Here is a 23487-nt window from a genome sequence, read left to right on the forward strand (position 1 = left end):
CGTACATATATATAGATGGAGACACACACGCACACCCTTCCATTCTTGTTGCCATGTTTCTAATACTTGTGGAGGCTGGGTTCTCCAAGGCACTGTATATTTTCAATTCCCATTGTCTTAAGTGGAAATACAGTAGGATTAGTACCTATTTGAATACTTTTTCTTTATGAATGTTTTTTGTAGCATTATTTCTCATTTAGGAACGTGAATTTTGTTCTGCTGTGAATTCTCAGGAATGATATGACTGTGATGTGACTGTGGATGAGGAGGAAGCCGTGGATATCAAGTACCTTGTCTTTAGCAAGTCTTTTGATACAGTCTCCTGCAGCATCCTTGGTTCCAGTTTAGGATGTTAAGATCTAGATGGGTGGACTACTAGGTGGGTGAATATCTGGTTGGCTCATCAGGCTCAAAGAGCAGCTGTTAATGGTTTGTACTCTTCCTGGACGCCAGTTACAAGTGGTAGTGTGTCAGAGGTCTGTCTAGTATCTTTATCAGTGGCCTGGAAGAGCAGACAGCATGAGCCCTCATCAAGTTTGTGGATAGCACTGAACGGGGCTGGGGACTGCACTCGAGAGCAGGACTGCCTTTCTGAGGACATCAGTACCCTAAAGAAATGCGTTGATGCAAATCTTGTGAAATTCGACAAGGACAGTCACCAAGTCCTGCACCTGGGTTGGACTGACCCTTGCTATGATACAAGCTGGGACTGACTGGGTGCGTAGTAGCTGTGCTGAAAAGGACCCAAGGTCCTGTTAGATGATGGGCTGAATGTGAGTCAGCAGTGTGCTACCAATGAAGGCGGCAAATAGCATGTTGGGCAGTGTCAACAGGAGTATGACCAGTAGATTGAGGGAAGTGATTATTCTCCTTTACTGAGCATTTGTTAGACCACATCTGGAATACCACATCTAGCTTTGCAGCACTCAGGGCAAGAAAGATGTTGATAAACTTGAGTGAGGCCAAAGGAGGGCCACCAGGATCCTGGGGCTGGAGCACATGACTTATGAAGAGGGACCGAGAGGGCTGGGTTTGTTCTGCCTGAAGAAGAGAAAACTTACAGGGACCTAATAGCAGCCTTCTAGTGAATGTTACTTTAGAGAATGTTACTGAGAAGATGGAGCCAAGCTCTTTAGTGGGGTGCATAGTAGGAGAACAAGAGACAGTAGTCGTTAAGTTGAAATGGGATGTTCTGGCAGCCTCCTCCAAACCTGTTCAGCACCGCTGGAGCTAGTGGAATAATACTGATCAGTGTACGTACAAAGTTTCATACTGGTTCATTGCCCGCATTTTGCAGATAACAGAACTGAGGTACCGAAGCTGTAAAGGGTCTTGTTCAAGGCCACGTAGACTACAAGAGCCTTTCTAGTATGAGCTTGAGCTCAGTCCTGTCTCACGTCTATGCTGTCCAATTGCTTATTCATAGTCTCAGGCAAAGGCTGGAAGGGTGTTTTGTGTTACAGCAGTATTGAAAGAGGGGGTCAGGTTGGGGAACAGGCTCTCTCTTTGACCTGGCTGCTACTGTGGACTCGGAGTGAATCATCTACCAAGTTAGAGAGAGAAATACGAACTTCTTATGCTTTGTCTTGTCTCTGGTCGATCTAATTTCTTATTAGCCTTATCTGATTCCCATTATAGTTACAGACACTTTTCTGAATATTATCACAGAATCGTTAAGGTTGGAAGGGACCTCTGGAGATCATCTAGTCCAACCTCCCTGCTCAAGCAGAGTCCTCTACAGCATATTGCCCAGGATCACATCCAGACGGGTTCTGAATATCTCCAGGGAAGGAGACTCCACTACCCCTCTGGGCAACCTGTTCCAATGCTCTGTCACCCTCACAGTGAAGAAGTTTTTTCTCAGGTTCAGATGGAACTTTCTGTGGTTCAGTTTCTGCCCGTTGTCTCTTGCCCTGTTGCTGGGCACCACGGAGAAGAGGCTGGCCTCATCCTCTCGACACCCCCCCCTTCAGATACTTGTACACGTTGATGAGATCGCCTCTCAATCTTCTCTTCTCCAGGCTGAACAGGCCCAGCTCTTGCAGTCTTTCTTCAGAGGAGAGGTGCTCCAGCCCTCTAATCATCTTGGTAGCCCTCCGCTGGACTCTCTCCGGGAGTGCCATGTCTCTCTTGTACTGGGGAGCCCAGAACCGGACACAGTACTCCAGGTGAGGCCTCCCCAGGGCTGAGGAGAGGGGCAGGATCACCTCCCTCGACCTACTGGCAACACTCTGCCTCATGCACCCCAGGAGACCATTGGCCTTCTTGGCCACAAGGGCACACTGCTGGCTCATGTTTAACTTGTTGTCCACCAGCACTCCCAGGTCCTTCTCTGCAGAGCTACTTTCCAGCAGGTCAGCCCCCAGCCTGTACTGGTGCCTGGGGTTATTCCTGCCTAGGTGCAGGACCTTGCACTTGCCTTTGTTGAACTTGATGAGGTTCCTCTCCGCCCAGCTCTCCAGCCTGTCCAGATTATGCTGCCTCATGCTTCAGATAGATAGTATTATTTTTGTTTACTTTTTGTCTGTGGTGATATTCCAGAAAGTTAAAGCAGTTGGGATTGTTCCTTGGGGATCTCAGCTGCTCTTCCATATGCAAAAGGTTTCAAACGTTTAAATGTCTTAGATGAGAAAATGTATTGGTATGAATTGATTTGCAAAGGGACCTATAATTTGAAGCTATTACTATGCTGGTATTGTATGTGCTTGACTCAGGCACTACATTAATAGTAATACAAAAAAGATAAATGCTCATAAAAATCTAGAACTGACAGCTTTGGAGTCTGCTGTTTTTGCTTTAACCCGTTGCTGGAGGAAGACTGAAAGCTACAATAACAAGATTAGTTCAGGCTCTCTAGCCATTTCACCTTAGCGTCTGTGGAAAAAGCTGTCGAACATCTGCTTTGAAGCTTTGGGGATGTGATCCAGTCCACTAGGAGCTGGACTGAGACTTTGAGCAAGTGATGCATTAGTGAGTAATGAAAACATTGATTATTATTATTTTTTTTTTTAGCATTGGGTACAATAGTAACAGACATGGTTGCAGACTTGGACTTTGCATGTTTTGATTAGCCTGCAGTGCCATTGGATAATGCGAGTGCAGCACTGCATTTTTTTAACTTATAATTTAACTTGTGCAAGAAAGCAGAAAACCTACCTAACCCTAATGCCACGTGGTGATTCCTCAGCAGTTAAGGGATGGAATGAGTGGCTCAGAGATGCTGAGTTTCAAGCTGAGGGTTAACAGGATCAAGAAGACAGGCAGAATTCAAGTAATTTATTGTCTCTGTGCCTCAGTTAGAATCACTGAATAATAAAACTTAGAACTTCTGGAGGTCATCTGGTCCAGTTCCCTACTGAAAGCAGGGCCAACTTTGAAGTTAGATTAGGTTGCCCAGGGTCTTGTCCCGTCAAGTTTTGAACATCTCCAAGGAGGGAGTTTTTACAACCTTTCTGGGCACCTATTCCAGTCTTTGACCGCTTCATTCCATAGAATTTTTTCCTTATGTCTGAATGGAGTTTCTCTTGTTGTGGCTTATATCCATTCCTTCCAGTCCTTTTGCTGTGCACTTCAGAGAAGAGTCTAGCTTTATTCCTCTGTAAGTAGCTTTGTCTTCACTTATTAGATAGTTGAAGACGTGAGCTCAGTTGCACTCCTCTTCTACAGGCTAAACAAGTCTGGCTGTCTCAACCTCTCATCACTGGGTGTGTGCTCCAGCCCCCAGAATCTTGGAGGTCCTCTGCTGAACTTGGTCCGAGTATGTCAGTCCAGCGTATCCTCCTTGTACTGGTGAGCCCAAAACCAGACACAGTGCTCCAGATTCAGTCTCACAAGTGCCAAATAAACGGGAGCGATCACTTCCTTCAGTCTGTCAGCTGTGCTCTTACTGATACCAGTATGCTGTGAGCTGTCATCACTGCTAGGGCACGCTGCTGACTCACGTTCAACTTTTTGCCCGTGAGGACCTCCAGCACTTTTTCTGCAAAGATATTTGTCAGTTGGGTTGGCTAACCATGATTTGCCCTTGTTAGAACCATGCTGACCGTTCTCAATGAGCTCCTTTTCTTTGTAGTGCTCAAAATGGATTCTAGGAGGATTTACTCCATATTTTCTGGGGGACTGAGGTTAGGCTGAACATCCTATAGTTCCCCTTATCTTTCTCCTTGACTTTCTTGAAGATGAACTTGACATTTGCCGTTTTCCAGTCATTACGAACCTCCTCTGATTGCTGTGACCTTTAAGATGACAGAGAGCAGCCTCACAGTGATGTTAGCCAGCTCCTTTTAGCATTCTCAGATGCATTCACCCAGTCCCATTTGCTTGAGATTTTTTGTTTGTTTGTTTTTACCAGTTTACTGAAATAGTCTTTAACTGGGTCTTCCTCTGTCACATGGAAAACTTCACTTCATTAGATTCTCCCACTGGACACAGGGACCTGGGAGGGCCGGGAACAGACCTTACCAGTAGAGACCAAGGCAAAGAAGGCGTTGAGTATTTTCATTTTACTAATAACTTGTGCTAGAAGGATACTGTGAAGGTCAGATGGCCAGTTGGCCAGTTTCTGCCTGCTTTTGCTCCTGCAGATAGAAATGCTAGGTATTGTTGTTATCTACCTTAGTTTGCATCGTTCTTTTTTTTCACTCCTGTTCTCGCTTGGCTTTCCTGAAGATTAACGCATGAGGAGCAGCTACAAATGTATTACTGCTTCTTGTTCAGAACTAAATTGAGAGACCGAGAGCTGAAGCCAGAGCAGACTGCCTTAGGAAGCCTCATAGATGCAGTCAGACCAATCACAAATGGCAACAACAAAACAAATCGAGACCTTCCGTTTTAAAGGATATGCTTCTTCTGGCAGCGGTATATAGGAAAATGATTGTATTTGTGAGAAACTAGATTCCATCATTTGAAAAAAAAAAAAAAGAAAGCCTGATGGATAACATGCCTACGCAGAAAATCTTAGACTGTACGCCTAGAGATAACACATTTTGCAGTGAGCATCTTCAGAACTGTTGCATCTCTTCCGCATCTCACACTCTGGGCAAGAGGCCAGCCGTTGCATCCTTGTGTTTCTTTCTTATTACTAAACAGCTAATAAACACTGCTTTCCATCGTCTTCTCCTATGCAGAGGACCCTAGCAAGTTTATTGACTTATGCAGTGGTCATAATTACAACTTTTGAATAGATTTTTGCTGAAGGGAATGAGAAAAAAAAAAAAAGGAGACTTCTTGTTTTTGTTGTTTTTCTGTTGTGTTTTTTTTCTAAATTCTCTTGACTTTGGACGTCTCATGGCTATTTTCCCCCTTTATTTACAGAATAAAATAGCTATTTAACTGTTTTTCCATGTTTTCATGGTACCGTACTTCACAAAATACTGTGCCTGCTTTATCCTTCTCTTGAAGAGATTCTAGCCTTAAACCCTAAGTGAAAGATTGTTGTTAATGACTCATTTTAGCCAAAACGATATATAAGACACTTTCTGGACCTTGCTCTGAAGTGCTTACATGGAAGGTTTAAAACAAAGGAAGAAAAAGCGACCCCTGCGATAGTTGTTTAGGATTGAGAAGATAATAAGATCGTGCGAAGAAGAGTAATTTATGTACCTTGAGAGTTACAAAGGAAGCGGGGGAGGGAAAGAGCTTGCTTTTAGCAGATAAATTTCTGATTTTTGTTGTGTTTCATTTACTTCATAAGCTGCTCAAGAATGCAACCTGCTTAGACGGTCTGTGAAATGTTTGCTGTGCTTTTGGGAGATGCATAAATAAGACTAGAAAGTGAAATGATTGCTTTGTGTTTGGAAACAGTACGCCTCAAGGTTTGTACTGTCTTCTGTTGAGGAGACTAGTAACAGATCATAGGAAGGGTGGTTTGTTTTTGCCCTTCTGTGGGCAAGTCTGTGCTAGAGATAAGAAAATGGACGCAAGGGTAAGTAGTCATCTGAAAAGCCTTCACACTAATTCCACAGACTTGAAGGAAACGGGGAAGATGAGGTGGTCTTGGAACAGAATTCTCGAAAGAGTGAATTTTAGAGGGATTGATAGTGGAGACTTTTGCAAGTGCTGTGAGTGAGGTCAGAAGTCCAGCTTGGCTAGCTCCAGGTCATCACAGGTGCAGTTACCAGCGTCAGAACAGAGCTTTGATATTTTCTTAGGCAGAAAGTTCTGCAGCTTAAGCTCCTGATCCAGTCACGTTTTGGCTTTAGAGAATGATAGAATTCCTTTGCTTGCTGGGAGAGTAAACATGCTGTGTGCATGAAGTCGAGACTGGAACTCAACTCTTGCAAGTCATTATGGGTAAAAGTATGCATATACTTTTGGAGATAACCACAAATCGGGCTCTGAGGCATGTGTTCTGAAAATTGGGGTGGTTTGACCTTACTGGGTCTGCCTCACTTTCAGAAGCTACCATCTTGAAGAGAAGGTGAGAACTTATATCCATAGCTTTTGTAATTAATAGTTTTGGCACCTTAGCACAAGCATACCGTCATCTGTAATTTAAACTAGTGCGCCAGACTGAGCGAGAATGGCCCTGATGTGGGGACATACTTCCTTCTGCTGATTTTGAGAGAAAAATAACCTCTGGGTGAGGAATGGGGAGGATGGCTTGAAGGTGGTGAACTTTTAAACTAGTGCTGCAGGATTTGCCAGAATTCCCCTGTCGGTCCTGATTTAAATCTGGGCTTGGCCCTGACTTGCTGTCTGCTGGAACATATCATGTAAGCTTTCTGCCTTGGTTTCCCCAGGTATTTGACTACTTTGTAAGGCTTTTGTTAGGATTAATCTTCAATCTTCAGTCTATTTTGAAGTTGCTAATTAAAAGGAGATGCTGGTTAGAGCACTTCAAGAAGCTTTAAGAAGCTTTTGAGAAGTTTTCTCAGTTAGCTAAGGATAACACTTAGCACAGGCTTTACCTTGCTTACTCTTCCCCCAACTGCATAGATGATGTGCTGTGTTACCACTTCGGTGGGGTGCTCTGCTCAGCACAAGCTGCAGAAGAAGTCTCTCACTTGCCTTGGCCCGGCTGAATTGGTTGCCCCACGAACATGAGATAAGAATTGTCATGAAAGCCAGCCTAAGCCTGAAGTCTCTTTATTCTTTTAAAAACATCCTTATTAAATTACTTCCTTGGTTACACAGCAAGTATTTAACTGATGAGAGATGATACGCCTGAAAACTGTGCTGTAGATTATCTTGTGATTCCATCAATATGGATTAACAGTCAAAAAAGTGTGAAACCGATCCCCCAAGAGGCTACGCAGTTTTGGCATAGATGTGACTGATTTGGGGACTAATGGTGTTAGAGGAGGTAGAGAAGAAAAAAATTCAACTCTTTCAGGCAAGATTAGAGATCTGGAGAATATTTTATAGCAAACTGTAACTGATTAAGGCAATGGAAACATTGGGCAATGAAATTATTTTCTAATTTAAAAATATTCAGATCTATTCTAGATGAAATTTCAGGGCTTCCACGTAATTTGTAGGTAACAGCCCTCTGTAGTGGGGGCAGGCAGTTAGTCTGGGTGACGTGAGGCCTTTTCAAACTCTTGACGTGCTTTAGCAGACTCTATCAGGGTCAGAGCCCTGGTTCGTCCTGCTTTCTCCGACAGTCACTGGAGCCAGAGCATCTCTGAGGATTTGGTAAGTGTCAAAGTCTCCTTCTGAGAAGAACATGTAGGTGAGGATTTGTTATGTTTGGCATCACAGCTGGTGTATGAAGAACATTTTGACTCTTTAATGCATAATTTGCCTGAAAGTATCTCACAAGAGGGGTCCACTAGCACCATGCTACGTGGGCTGGCAGCAATCAAAAAAAGACTAATTTGGAAAAGTCAAAATTGGTAGGTTTTTTAGACGTCATTTTGTAATGTTGAATTCTAAGTCTATTTTAATTAAAATTATGGTAATTTAACATTTTTTAATAAGTTTGTTTTAAAAAAAAAAATCAAGAGGGGCCCAAGTAAGCATTTTTGACATTTAAATTCTCTGGAAAATGTTGGCCTTTCATTTAAAGTGAGAATGTTTGCTTGTTTTTGGAACAGCCTAAGAAACAAGTTTCAATTTTTATCTTGTTTTAACGATATCTACAGTCTGAGTATTGATATTAATATCTGTGAGAATGATCAAACCTGGAAAATAATTATTGCTGGATAGCCAATATGGCTTCATGAACACTGGATTTTTTTCCTAAGAATCCCCTTTTACCCTTCATATGAGAGGTCCAGTTGCTGTGGCAGGAGTCTGTGAAGAAGTGCTCCTTGAGCTGCTTTGTTTGTTCTGTCTGACTGCCGTGGTGCTGATCCGCTCCAGGAAGCTGGGAGGTCTTTCCCTGTAAGCTAACAGGAGCACAAATCTGTATTGGTGTCAAAGGAAAGGTGTATTGGTGCTGCATCAGGTGGAAGGCAGCAGGTGTAAAATATGTGGATTCAGGAGCTCTGGAAACATGAATATTAGTACTTCAGGCAAAGTCAGCACCACAGTCCAGCAGTGTAGACAAAATATTTCATTATTGCTCCTTTCCTAGCTTTGAAGCTTCAGAATTATCAGGAGCTCAGTTCAGAGGGAAAACTAGTCCAATGCGGTTATTGTAAATACATCTTAAGTTGAATTATCGGGGCCGTAATTGGGTAACCTCAGCAGAGACTTTCTTTGTGGGGTTTAATCTGGAACGATTGCTGTCTTTTCTTCAGAGTAGGCATGAAGGTTCATGTTACCGGCTAAGTTTCCAGAGGTGCAGCACGTGAAAGGTTAATTTGCTTTTTCTGCATGAAATAATATCCCTCCTCCTTTTCTCAGGCAATTATTGTGCTCGTGGTCTGCAAAATAGCTCAATATTTTCGTTGCAATGATCAGGCACACTGCAAATAGCCTGGATAAACAAATTGTCTGAAATAGGGTCACAAATACTTGTTGTGTGACAAACCTTTCTGCTGGAGTCCTTGATAGTCGCATCAGTGTCCCTGCCTCCCACTGCTGTGCTTGTCTGGCTGCTGCGGGAGGACATCCACATGTGGGCAGGAGAAGTGCTCCCTGCCCCTCCTCTCCCTTTAGGAGGCTCCTTGGGAAAGGGCCCAGCAGGGGCCCAGCTGGGTGAATGGCTGGGCTGGGCTGGTGGCCCCTGAGGGGTAATGCCCCCTGTTTGAATTATGCAGACAGTGCCAAAGTAGAGTTCTGGCCCATCCTGTAAGTACTTAGATGAGGGGAAGCAATTTTCCTTATCCACATCAGGAATTCGTATAGCTCTCATCTTAAATGTAATGTTGCTATGCAGTAGCTAAGGTAGGCTATCTTAAGTCTGGCTCTGAAAATGAAACTAGGCAAGCAGACACACGCGCCCCAGCTTTTATTTTTCTTCAATAGAATGTAAAATCGGAGTGCCTGTGAATTAAGCTGTTTCCTGGATGTGATACAACCTGCAATTGATCACCTTTTGACCCAGCATTGCTGTTCTAATGCTGGGTTGCAGCTGTCAAAAATAACCACAGTGCTCTTAAATGGGTCATATTCTTACAGCTCTCGGGTGTTCTGCTTTATCAGCTTGGGGTTTGGCTTTGAGGGCCTTCCAGCTGTATTTCTCAAGGGGTGGCTTTGGTGCCTTGGAAATTATGTCGCGCAACTTGTATCCCTAGATAACTTGGCAGAGACTGAAGTCTCTGAAGCTGCCACCAGAAATGTTAATCTTTCAGGCATGATTCTACCTGCCGTTTCTTTTATTTGCCTGCAAGTGCAGAATGTTGTTTGCACTTCATTTTTCAAAAGCTCTCTAAAATCTTTTAAATCTTTATATTTCTACTAAATATTTGATCTAGATTCAGCTAGACCTGTTATTCTTCCTTCCGAATGCTATATCCCTCGTTAATGTCTTTATTCCTTATTTCCTCAATTTAGTCACTAGTTGTGGGATCTTTAAGTCAATTAATAGTTTCCTAGTTTGGGAGAAAGACTGTGGTGGTAGGGGGCATCCCACCAGAGATGTGGTTTCCATACGGTGGTTTTTCCATATGGTGTTTTGCAGACTTTTCTAATCGTTAAGTTTCCTTTTTAGAAACTCCAAAGCAGGTAGGTTGAGAAGACCTGTTTCTGTTTGTGTGCTTTGTGTGTTTCTTACTGGCATACTGGGGGGATTCCAGTGGAGTTCAAGAATGCTGGGGAGCGTTCTGTTGTGCTTTGGCTTGAAATACTTGATGTAGTCTAACATTTCAAAACTGAAAATTTTTGGTTTATTGTTGAGTGAATGTAATGCTAGTGATAGGTATCAGAGTGGTAGCTCTCTACCAGTAATGCTAGTATAATTCAGGCACAGTGTAAATTTGCTACACTGTGCTCAGCTGTCTCAAACGACCTGAGAGACAAGTTAGGGGAGAAATAAGGATTTATGTATTCTGTGCCATAGGTGCTCAGAGAGGCCAATAAAACAACAGAACCTTGCCCTGCGGCTTTTACAGCCTAGATTAGACATAAACACAGTTCAGTCTTATGGCCACTTGGCCTTCAGCAAGCTACTGCTGTAGTCAGTGCCACTAGTGGTTATATTTTGTGGTATGGATGCCATCCTAATGAGAATCGAGAGCACCTACTTTCTAAGGGCAGAATCTAGCCCGTATTAGATCGTGACAGACACGAATCAAGTGAGCTAGAGGTGAAAAGCCATTTGTTACTACTTAAGCCTTTATCTTTTGATTCCTTCAGTAGGCTTTGGACTTTCAAGCCATTTGTTTCCCCCCTTGCTTTTCTTCTTGGCAGGCAGCTATACCATTTTTCCTTTAAGTATTGCAGCAGCCTGACCACAAAGGAATTATTTCATCTTCAGTTTGTGTGATGTGCACAGCTCAGAGATTCTTCATGCCCTTGTCTTTTAACCCTGTGTTGTATTTGTGCCACTGTGGAAAAAAAGCTCTTCTGTGACGTCTTCCTTCTAAATTACTGTCTAGTGATATGGATTGCTATCTTTTCCTCATATTTACTACTGATTCAGCAGCTATACTTTAGGATAATGAAGACTGAAGCAATTTGTTTAACATATAAACTGGTAACTAGAGTGTGCCTTGATGAAGGTTTGGTGTGGACAGATTTAAAACAGGACTTGTCACTTTCTTGGGTATTTTCCATACAGTTACACACAGGAAGTCATCCACAAGAATTATCTGCATCAGGAGCCATGTATAAAAAACATGTATCTGCAGGTTAGATGGGACCAACTATATCTATGAAGGATAGTATCTGTGGTACCACGTAAGCAGGTACTCATCAAAGCATCAGATTATTATTACGGGAAGTCTCAAAAGAACTGAATTCTCATTGCAGTCATGGCATCATCTCTTTGGAGGAATTCTGGACAGGTAGTGCTGTGAATAATTACATCTAAAATAACCATCCAGGGAACCCAGTGGGACAGTGGTTTCATGAAATACAGGAAATCCCTGACTGTACTTTTAAAGAAGGTTTGAGAGGATCATGTCCTTTGTAAGTTTGATTGCTCTGATCAGGGCTCTTTGCAAGCATTTTGTTACTTAGCCTGTTAATTTTAATTACTGTTGTTTATAACAGGAGAAAACAAGGCAGGGATACTATTATGACCACTGACAATCAAAATGAAGGACAGTTTGTTTTATTTTGAAAATCAGGGTGGTTTTTTTTTAAACTTTTCTTCCTCTCTACCTTTGTTTTTTAGAAAGTGCTGAAAACTTCAGTATTTCACTGTGAATACAGACTACTGTTACAGTTTTTTTGGTTGGCTTTTTTTTGCCTGTTCTGCAGAGGTAACCCTTGTTGCTAGTATTTACTTCATTGATTCAGAGTCTTCCTCTGATCTTGTTCAGTGGTTGTGACTGACCATCTGTTTTCACTCCTATATGAAAAGAAATGACAGTTACCTTCTACATTGAAGATTCCAATATTCTGCTCATTAAAAGGAGCCTATCTATCTCCTTTTATTTGGGTCTGCACGTAAACACCACAAAACCACGTGCAACTGCTGATGATTAACAATGTATGGATCTTTCTCCCCCATAGCAAAGTTTGTATATCCTAGTTAGCTAGCAAGTGCTTTTCTCTGAGTACATGGTATTGTTCTCGTAGATGTGCAAATCAAGTTTGTCAGCAGAATCCCCCTTCATCCTGCCTATTTTGACAATGACAGCAGAACAACGCAGCTTAGGTAGCTGTTACCTGTGTCACAGTATACATGTGTATCTACTTCTTTAAATTGTGCCTTGATATACATGGAGAGTCAGTATCTGTTCTGAAGAGTTAACAGTGGATACTATCAAGAAAACTATGTAAACAGATGTATAGCTCGAAACACATGAATGAGAATTAAATACGAATAAATGTGAAGATTGCATCTAAATAGCAAACTATTCTCTGGAAATATATTAAGTTAGATCCTAAAGACCTACAACTATATGGAGGGATAGGCTCCCCATTTTCCGCCGAGACCCTGATTTTAGCTAGAGGTTTCAATTGTTGTACTACAGAAACACTATTTGATCTCCTCAATTTAGGATTAATCTATTATTTGAGTTCTTAAAGCAAACCCAAAATTCTCTCTATATTTCTTCTGTAGTCAGTCTTTTCCTACAATGTTCCTAATTCATTTGCATTCTTTTCTGTGCTTTAAAACTGATTTCCCCAGTGTTCTGCTCCGTTTTTAACTGTTCAGTATCAGTCTAGCTGAGATGATTACAAAGTCTGTAGAATCAGGTGTGAAAGCAAACAACTTCACATTTTCAGAATTGTTTACAGAGCCAGTAACTTACATTTGGAAGTAATTTCTGTTCTGGATGCTGCTGACTTCTTTTCACAGATGTCTCATGTACACGGTGGAGTACACATGCAGATCTAGGTGATCAAGATGCCTTATATATTAAAAACAAAACAGTGAATAAATAGGTACCATTGCTGTGCTAGATGAGCACTGAACGGTCTTCAAGGCAATTATTCTGGTGTTCTGCTATGTCTTTTTCTCTGTTAAAATTAATCTTAATTAGAACTCTGACTTGGGAACTCAACGTCGCCCATGTTTTTGAGTGAACCTTCATTTTCAGCATTGTTATCTTGTTGTGCAACTAAGGTGAATCTGCTAGCTAGAGGTTCCTCACCTTTTCACAGCATTATGGATTCCCAAGTATTTGGAAATTACATATTGCAAAAGGAGGAGTTTTAAAAAAAAAATTAAGATGACTTTGTAATTTTACTATTTCAGCTCCATATGTTCTTGTCTGTTTTAGAATAGCATGTTTTCAAAGAAAGCTGCTGCAGCAAAAATTGTATTTGGCTGGCATAAAAGACAAAAAACATGCTAAAGCTAGCTTTTTGAGGAAGGTAACTTCCCCTGGTTTCCCTGTGCTGTTCACACCCAGCACTACTGGCATGTGCTGCTACTGTGCGCTGTAAACTACTTCTTAATAATGGTATGTTGCCACAGTCTGTGGTTAAATATCCATTCTAGGACACTGGGCATGAAATCAAACATCATATTCCTGAGACACAGAGCAAGTAGAGAAAGAGAACCCAATCATTTATTTAAAAAACAAAAAACAAAAAAAAAAACAACTGAGGGTGGACAGTGTGGTGCCATAAAGCAGAGCATAAAGCGGAAGTTTTTTTAGAATTGCAACTTAAAACAACATTTTAACATTAAAAAAGTAGTATGTTGGATATATGGTTTGAAAACATGGTAACGTGCATATTTCCATCTGGAGCCTATCATTATCTTTTGCCAGAACACAGGAAACAGTAGTTCTGAATTCAAGCACAGTTTCTTACCTTACACCTTTATGGTGGGATGAATGGCTGACATTAGGCTCCCACAAAGGCTACCCTGCTCAATTTTTTGATTGACATGCCTGCAAGCTACCAAACATTTAATACAGCCATTTCATCTTCCACATCTTCTGCCTCATTTGGTGCAGGGAATGAAGAACGAAGTTACTTAAAATATTATTTCCTGTTCTTTAACAGCAAGATTAATTTCTCTCCTGCTTTTGTTTCAGAGACACCATCCACCAGCAGCACGCTCCTATGATCTGCCTAAACTCTACAGAACTGAAGACTTTTTTCCTATGAACTGTGTAGGTACAAAGTATCAAAACCATTAAGGTTCGATTACCAACAGCTTTCTACGAAAGGCTGCCCGAGTTTGTTCTAAAGGTTTTTTACTTTGTTTTAACATTAGGAAGAAGCAACTGTTACATTTCAGATCTGGGGTTAGCATCTTTAAGGGAAGCTTAAACTTTTTGATCATCCTGTGGGTGGGTGGGTGGGTGTGTATATACAGACACACACACACACACAAATATATACAGGCTGGAACTTCTACTATTTGATACTAGTTTGTTCCATAAACTTACCAAATCAGTGAAGAAAACGTACAAGAACTCAGTTTTTGTGTACCTTCATGCTTTAAAAATCTTTTTACAACTACAACGATCAGAAGGTTGAAGAATGCTCTTAGTATAGCATGTTAAAACTGTCATGTAATGTATTAATACTTCATAAATGTTTACATTTTACAACTGAACATGAAATCAGTGTCACAATATTGAAATTTAATAAACTGCACATGGCTGAAGCTTTCAGCACTCCTCTTCAAAATAAGAATAGGGTTTTAAAAGCTGTTGTGTTAGAGAACTTGAATGATATAAATAAACTTTCTGCAAAGCTGATAAGGACCTTTGGAGGTGCAGTTTTGTAATGGAGATAGATACTACTTCACCAAAACCAGAAACAGTATATAGTTCATGTCCCCACTTTTTAACTGTGAAACAGGTCTAGGGAAACGGAAAGCACCAGATTGTTTGAATAAGGAACATTAGGAAGAGATGTCATATCCTTAATTTAGAAGATGTTTCTCGCCCTTATACATACAGAAAATCTCACTAGGACAACAGTAAAGGGTATTGATCAAGACAGTAGATCACTTCTGAAATACAATGTTTCAAATGATGGGCTTTGCATATAGTACCATATGGAGAAACAAAGGCTCTTGTTACAAAAATACCAATGGAAAAACTCAAGATGGAGGACCCAGTGCAAAATCTGTAGAAAGATACAGGCTTATAGTGAAAGTGAAGCTGCATGGCTTTGAGTAACCATGGAGACGAATGCTTTTCTGATGCAGAAGTGAATTAACTCAACCTTTTCATATTTATTAGTGAGACTGATGATGAAAGATAAAGGTAAGTTAAAATATAAAGCATAAAGGACAGACCTAGCCACTGCCTCTGTCCCTGCAGTGCAGGTTATTGTAATGGATTATTACAAATGAGCTGATATTACAGAGAGGCAAATTAGTTATGAAAGGGACAAAATACTCCAGTTATACCAACCTGTGTATCCAAGTATCAGGGTCTTTATTAACAAAAATGAAGAGGCAGTATGCATGTCATACTCCTTAAATCTTTCTGTTGTTCTTTGTTTTGGCTGATTAAAAGAGAAATAAGCTTGGTTTAAGCTTTGCCATAGCAATGTTTGAAATACTACAAAATAGTAAATTTTTTACTGGACCACCTTAGTAGATATTTAAAGTCTACTAAATTTCTTGGTGATAAGAATGATACAAAGTTTCTATAAAAAGTACTGAGCAGATATTCAGGCATCTGTTTTGCCTTGGAAATACACATCAAAGAGTCAAACTTTAATTGGCAAGTCTGGCTACAGAAATACTACAGCTGAACAGAGATGGCAGCATTAAACGTCACTTGAACTTTCAGTATGATTAAGAGCTTGTGGAATAAAACGTCAATACAGATATTTCTAGAACATCTTGCATGATAAAGGGTTAATTCACAGTACCCAAAGGAAAATTGTGAGATCAAGTGTAGCATTAGTAGATGATGCAGCTATTAGAAAACGAGAAATTTAGCAAAGATGTCTCTCTTTCCTGCTGGAAAGTGACTGTTTAGTTTGGATGAAAGCTTACGGGCTGGAACTATGCTTCAAGGGTGGGGGGGGGGAGGGAAGGAAAGACAAGAAAATGTACTAAAAGAACTAGGAAAATTGTTCTTGTTGAGGCAGTGCATCTTAGCTATAGGTCACTTCAATAAAAGCGACTTAAAAATTATAGTTATTACAAACCCATATGAATAATAGAAATAAGAATACAAGGATCATATAAAACAAGTGCTCCTAAAATGTCAGGCTGTCCTTGCCAATATCAGGTATTTCAGGTCAAAAGTCAAATTATAGGTCATGCCAGCTCTTTGTTTTTGTTGTACAAAACTATCTTATGGCTAAAATTCAATGCGTATGCTAGCAATATCTTCATTCTCCCCTGTTAAACCTTTAGATTTCAGGTAGCATTGTTTAAGGTGGAAAACACTCCGCTTTGCTTCAATTCAGGTAAACTGAAACAAATTCCTTAGTTGTTAATCTTTCTGCTCTGTTGCACTGGACAAAGCCTGGAGACTCTAGCCATTTTCTCAGTTTCCCACTGAAGAAAGCAGCAGAATTTGTAAGCTTCAGCTGGCTACTGCATGAGCACAGCTGTCATGTAACTAGAGTTCTGCTACAGAACTTGAGTAATACATGTAAAAAGGGGTAACTTCCCTCTCATACAATTATAATGTGATAAGATTACACAAATGGGGTTGAAGGTTTCTCCAGTTTCATGAGGCCATTTACCTCTTCTTCTTCCTGGCTTCCTCAAAAACAAGAAAATTTGCGTGGTTAGCCTCAAATCTAGAAAGGAATTATTGCCCAACCTAAAATTCAGATTTTAGAGCAATTGCTCTCAAATATTAGAAAGTTTATGGTGATACTTAAACCCCACCCTCCCCCTCCTTACTCATATTCCTGTTAAGCAGGGCCATTTTTAATGCAAGACTTTTAAATTAATCATTACACAAAATGGCATTTCCTATCATAGAATTTTTCTAGTAAATAAAGCATTTCTAAACAGTTGATATTTCATAGTCTCACTATTTACTGACTAAGCGGGAGCAGAGATTAAGCTTAAATTTCCATGAAACTCTATAAAATTCAGTTTAGAATTCCCTAATAGTGAAGTAGCTCTGCCAGATACTGAGATAAATATGATGCAGATTTGAAAACAGATAGCCACTTCTTATTTCATTACTTACTTAAAAGGTAAGGTTTGTTGTACTGCCATTAAAAAGAGCTATCTTCAGCCAGCAGAGTAAAAAAACCTGAGTGCACAACCGGCTTAAATAAATAAATAAATAAAAACCTTATTTTTAAGATCTCTTAAAGTGTAGGTGAATGACACAAAATAGGAATTTTGAAATGTAACGTGTTCAGACGGTAAGCCACTGTGAAATAGAACAGCTCACATACATAGAAAAGACTGTAACCAAGTTGTCTTAGCAAAAAAAAAAAAAAAAAAAAAAAATCCCCTTTCCTAGGACTTCCAAGGGCTAGTTTTGGTGTGAAAAAAAAGTTCCACCCAGCTGACATCTAGAAAACAGTAGCTAAGAAATTCTCACTTGACTTCTTGAAAAATTATTCTCAGTGAAACAGTTTAAAATGCCTACTAACAAAATGAGAGCTGAGGCCCAAGTTTTCTGTTAAAGCAGAGAAGCACAAGGAACTCTTGCTGATGTAAATGATGTCAAAAGCATCTTTTCTGTATTGTTCTTAAACACTTATCTTCTAACACTCACTTCAAAATTGGGACCTAGTCCAACTTCTGCTCCCCTCAGTTAAAAAAAAGCAGAACTAAAGTACACATTCCCCCTGTGAAAGGGGAAAGGAAGACGAGAAGACAAATCTAAACCATCGTCTGCTAAAGGTAACTGCTTTCAGTCATCACTTCACACAAATGGTTAGTCCAACAAAATATAGTACCGGTCGTTCCAAAGAGTGCCAGCAGCAAAAGTTAGTTGCAGAACACAACAGCATACAGATATTCTGGTCTTTGGCTTATATAATAGCTTGTTCACTATACTAATGGAAAGTACACGCTATACCTGCCCAGGTCTGCTGTGGCGATACATAAATGTTTTCCCAAGATACCCGTCAAATGGCTCGGCTGTTTAAAACATTTAAGAATAGAACTATTTCCTCCAGCATTATCAGAAATTTCACAGATCAATTTTTGAAATTTTACAAGATCTAAATTAGGTACGTAGATATTTTACTAGGCATCTGCTTAAATCAAACTTCTTGCTGTAATTTATAGTTTTGTTCTCCTCACATTTAGATGCTCTTTAGTAAACCATTATCTCAAGGAGGTTTTGCTTACGTAACTGTCCATTGTACTATGCACTTGCCCCAGTGCAGGACTGGGTTGACCATACCGGTCACAAATTTTAACAAACTGATTGTACATCCAAATTAATTTTTCTTCAAAGCAAAGCAAGAAAAAAATTATCCATCACTCACACTATACAAGGTGTGTTCCTTCACCTTTAAAACAGTAAGTATTCAAAAGCCTTCAGTCTTATTTTCCCTCAATACTTAATGCTTCAGAGGGAGACATAGTTCTAGATAATTTAATCCATAAAAGTGATCTTCACTGAGGAAAGTATGAAGCGATGAAAAATGCAAGTAACATTCATAGGTTGTTTCTCCAGGATACAGAACTGGCAAATCACTGCAATCCTATTGATAAACTAGTGCTCTAGACCACTAAACTCAGCTTAAGTTAGTTCTGTAGAATTTTTCCTGTCCTCGTCTCCAGTAAGAACGTACCAAGTGATCCACATCTCTGCTAGGGTGTGTACATTTCCAAAAAAGGAGTGGATGTAGTAAAGCAGGATTTAACAAACAGGAACATGGCACTTGCATGTAATAAAGCAAATGTTTACATTAAGCACAATACAGCAATTTATTTAGATGCTTAAATGAAGAATACAAAGGGAAATAAAGATCACAAAATTATACATACTACAACAGTGTGTCATATATTAGATGGTATAAATGAATACAACACCTTGTTGGTGTTAACTAAAGATAAAACTAAATATCCAAAACACAGCACTTTCGTTTCAGTGTGCTGCTTCAACACAATACACTTTTATACAGATCTAAAAGGTGTCAAAATTAGTAGCTGCAAACTTGTTTCTTGCATGTGATTTTTTTTTTTTTTTTAGCTTAAAAGATTTCAGAAAATGGCTCTGAAATACGTTTGTCATCAGTTGTAATGTCAAGGATATTCAGAACAAGAAAATTCTATAATACAATAGAGTCCAGATATATTTTTTTTATGTTGCTGGCCTCTGTTTTGAGATTGTACAAGGTTATGTGCAAAAACTAAGTTTGTCAAAATTCATACTATAGCAGTTTCAAGCTTTTGCTAGGTAAACTAGATACAGCATTTATTACACAGCAGGGCAACACTAAAAAAAGAGAAACAAATCTATGATGGGTACACAAGAACAATTTCATAAGCTTCACTTGAATAGGTCTAAAAGACTGTACAAATATACATTTCAACTATTCAGAATGATACATGAAAAAAATCAATTTCCCCATAGTCTACTATACACGTTGAACTGGTAGCTCATATGTTGGCCCTATACTACCATGTGAAAAAGGGTAATGTTTAAAAAGACATACAACTGAACATGTACAAGAGTGAAATAAATGTTGAAAATGCAGATAAAATAAACCTCTGCTTTTCATTGTGTGCATTCTAGAGCCACCAGCTTATCCGTTTTCACATTAAGTTACTGTGCTCATCCCAGCAGATACTCTCAAGCAAGATTAGCCAACAGCATATTTAAACAACCACTGGAATAGTAGTGGCCACAACCACCGCTCGCCATGACCTAGCACTTAAAAGGCAGTACCAGTTAGAATTTAAGCTTTGCAGTCATACTGAAATGAAAGTGTTTAGACAGTTGCAGATTGGATCATATTACTGCCGCTTCTGAATTGCGCAGCTTATGCTTGCTGGCTACTCAGCTCCACACCAGTTAAACTGCTATGCATTGGTTCTGCTACTCCATCAGTCACACTGTCAAACTGATCTCCATCCTCACTGTCAATTGTGCTATTCTGCCATTCCATCTGCTGATTTGACAAGCTCTCCTCAATCTCTGATGCATTTTTCCACTGTGACTGGTCCTTAGACCAAAACTCTTCTACTTTTCCATAGGAACGATTCTTCCACTTTGACTGTTCTTCATCACTTTCAGATCCACCCTCTTTTGTTTCTACAGGCGGTTTACTGCTGCCAGCATCTTCACTTTGGGAGGATTCATCTGTCCACACCTCTGGTTTTACTTCCGATGTATTATCTTCATAATCAGAAACCTGCTGAGAACCAGGCCCACTTTCAGATTGTGAAGCGCCATCTTTCCATTCAACAGCATCGTCTTGATCATCCTGATCACCTTCACTGTCTGAAACATCACCTACTAGTTTTGTTGGTTCTTCAGCAGAAATAATCTCTTCGTATTTAGAACTTTCCTGTTGTTTTTGATCGCTCTTCTCCGGAGACGACTGTAAAGTATTTTCCTCAACAGTCTCCTTGGATATGCTGTCCTCTGGGTTCTCCACTATGCTATCAGAAGAGGTTTTCCCACCCATGTCAGAAATTCGTTGACCAAATGGACTACTGCTTTCATTGTATTCTTCTTCTATGTTTTCATAGCTGTCTGAGGAACTTTCATTGTCTTTCTCTATGTTTATTTTTTTATCAACAGTCTTACTAACATTGACTCTGGAATTCTTTTCATCATGATTCTCAAACAGCCATTCAGCATCAAAATCCATCTCATGTTTAACTTTGTTTAATTCTTTCATGTTGAAACCAAGCAGCACACCAGGTTTATATTTTTCACAATCTCTAACACATTTCTTCCTTTTGTTGCTAAAATGAGAAGCAATATCAGATTTCCATAGCCACAAACTGGCAGCCAGCTTTTCAATTTCTCTCCTACTGGGATACGGTTGCTTATTAAAATACTTTGTAAGAAATGTTTTCCTGGCTTCATAAGAATCATCTTCGTGACCCTTGGGGTCCAAAGCTAGAACTACAGGTTCTTCTGGCTTCTCCTCAAAGGCAGAGGGGGAGTCATCATCATCCATTTTTCTTTTCTTCATTAGCGAGAATTCCATGTGTTCATAAGTACGTTTTACAGGTGCTATAGCTGGAGACTGATTTAGCCGAGATGATGAATTACCTTTGTCTTGGCCGTTTTGAGTCTTCCCAACACCTCGGCAGTGTACAAGGTGCAGCGTTATAGTTGAGGCAGTCATGTTACTAGTATATACACCAAGGCAATGAATGCATTTGTAAGTTAACTTTTTCTCAACTGGATGAACTGTTTGAATAACTTGATGTCTCTCCCTTAAATGATGTGCAAGTGCATCAGAGATGGGTCCTTTTAGGATTGAAAAGCACAGAGGACAGAGAGTTTTACCCACGTCTTTTTTGTAGGGAACTGCTGCTTGTGGAGAGCTTTTTACAGGTACATCAGACTTCTCCTGGATTTTCGGCTGTGGTTTTGGAGGAACTGGGGGAGTATTCTGAGCATGATATGCTACAGATTCAGCAGGAGCATCTCTCAGGTTGTAGGTTGTGACAAGAAGATGTATATTTGTGTGACTACCCTGCTGCAATGTCAAATCAAAGGTCAGAGTGGAATCAGTTTTAGGTCCCATTTCTTCATCAACATGAACCATTCGCATATGAGCGGCCATCTTTTCAACATCATTGAAGGTAGAACGGCAGTACGGACAAGACAGACCATGTATTAACATATGGTTAAGCAACGTGTCAGTAGGTAAATAGCGATTACAGTATAGACATTTGCTAGTAAAATTGTGTATTTTCATTATATAGTTAGCTACTGCAGGCACCTTTTCAGCCTTGTGCTCCTTTTCAAAGTGGACACTATACACGTTTTCAGGAAACAGCTCATTACAGATTGTACAGATCTTCCACTTTTGTGTGGACGATGTATTGACAGCAGAAGGACCTGTAGCAGCTACAGGAGATTTTGAGCCAGACTGACCTAATACTCTTGAACCTGCCTGTGACTGAGATAACGATGTTTGTTTCAACTGACCTGATGAAAGAGAAGATGAATTGGCAGACTGCAGAGAGTATCTTGCTGAGGCCTGTGATCTCTGTTCTCCTCCAAGAGTGTAAGGCCTTCCATTTCCACTTGAAAACTGTTTCATTGTTTGAGATTGCTGTGGAATAGAAACTGGGGCATTGCCACTTAGGTTTAGCCTTCCCCCTGGCTGACCAACATAACTTGGTGGTACTGATTTGACTCCGTAATTATTTTGCTGTAGGTGAACGTTTGACATCATATTCACTCCTGCGGAATTTAATGTAGGCTTTGGTATAGTGAGTCTGTTCATCATCTGCTGTGATGAAAGAGATCGAACACTTCCAGGGGAAAGGGGACCCATCCTCTGAGGGAGTCCCATAGGCTTTTTATCCTGGGGTTTTGGAGCTATTAGCATCAAAGGTTTAGATCTTGGAACCACTACATTAGTGTGACCTATCATCGCTGTTACCTGATATCCTATACGTTCATGGTCTTCGATCACATGCTGTACTAAAGCTTCATACGATTTCGGCATAAAAAGGCATCGCTTGCAGTGAATACTACCCTCCTCCCGGGTACTGGAACTTAACGGAACTGCACCATTGAGTGACTTTTCGCCTCCCTTTGCTACATAAGGAGCAGCAACGTGCTGAAAATGTTCCCTGTAAATGTGCTTTCTAACTATTTCATACAGAGGATCTCGGTAAGTGCACTTCTTACAGTAATAAACAGCTTGTTCTACACTGTCAGCCTGCTTAGGTTTAAGGCTATCATGTTTGTTTTTATCTTTAAAAGTGCTGATGCCTCCACTCGGTGTATTGGCATTTGGAGCATGAAATATTTTAATGTGCGTTTCCAAAGTCTTTTTGTCCGCATTGAAAGTACAGTAAGGACAATTAAGGAGAATCCTATTTTCAAAGTCTTCACTATGAACATTCCGGAAGTGGCTTTTGTAGGCAGAAAAGAACTTCGAGGAAAATGGACACGCACTGCAGCAAAAGGGCTTTGTCCGATAGTCCTTAAAACAAAGAACAAAGCAAAAACTAAATATCAAAGAGCAGTTTTTAGAAAAAGAATATCCGTGATCTTCCCTAAACAGTAACGTTCCTAAATATAAGTCTTAAAACCCACTGCAACAACTCTTACATTAACTTCCTTCTCTGCGGCTTTTGACTTTAGAAGTCTAACTGTCTGAACAAGCAGTTCCGATGAATGAAATGTTAAGTGCCAATTTAGACGTCCACACCATAAACCCAGAATGCAAGGCTAAATCATGAGCATCTTTCTCCACACCAGCCAGCAGAAGCTGCATTCTCAGGTGAGCTGAAAAACTTCACCGAATCTCATTTTGCCAAACGTGTGTGTGCGTGCGTGTGTGTGTGTGTGTATATATATATATATATATATATATATATATATATATACACGCACACACAAAAGATTGATATATACCCTTTAGTTATTTCAGTGTCTTAATCTATTACAAACTTTAAGATAAAAGATGCTCTTCAAAACTTATTTATAT

At 40.1% G+C, this 23487-nt stretch overlaps 2 protein-coding genes across 42 annotated transcripts in view; one reads left to right on the forward strand and one right to left on the reverse strand.

Annotated features, from left to right (window-relative positions):
* Positions 1 to 14534, forward strand: part of BCAS4 (breast carcinoma amplified sequence 4) — a 51326-nt gene extending 36792 nt beyond the window's left edge. For all 6 annotated transcript variants that reach the window (XM_068913029.1, XM_068913031.1, XM_068913034.1 and 3 more), the window contains one exon: positions 13989 to 14534. In XM_068913029.1, the coding sequence (XP_068769130.1) occupies positions 13989 to 14093 (105 nt within the window). In that variant the 3' untranslated portion in view covers positions 14094 to 14534. The remainder of the gene's footprint in view (positions 1 to 13988) is intronic.
* A 4222-nt stretch (positions 14535 to 18756) lies between these two features.
* Positions 18757 to 23487, reverse strand: part of ADNP (activity dependent neuroprotector homeobox) — a 33803-nt gene continuing 29072 nt past the window's right edge. For all 36 annotated transcript variants that reach the window (XM_068912993.1, XM_068913008.1, XM_068913026.1 and 33 more), the window contains one exon: positions 18757 to 22980. In XM_068912993.1, coding sequence (XP_068769094.1) covers positions 19840 to 22980 — 3141 coding nt within the window. In that variant the 3' untranslated portion in view covers positions 18757 to 19839. The remainder of the gene's footprint in view (positions 22981 to 23487) is intronic.

This window comes from Struthio camelus, chromosome 18, assembly GCF_040807025.1.
Source record: "Struthio camelus isolate bStrCam1 chromosome 18, bStrCam1.hap1, whole genome shotgun sequence".
Lineage (NCBI taxonomy): Eukaryota > Metazoa > Chordata > Aves > Struthioniformes > Struthionidae > Struthio > Struthio camelus.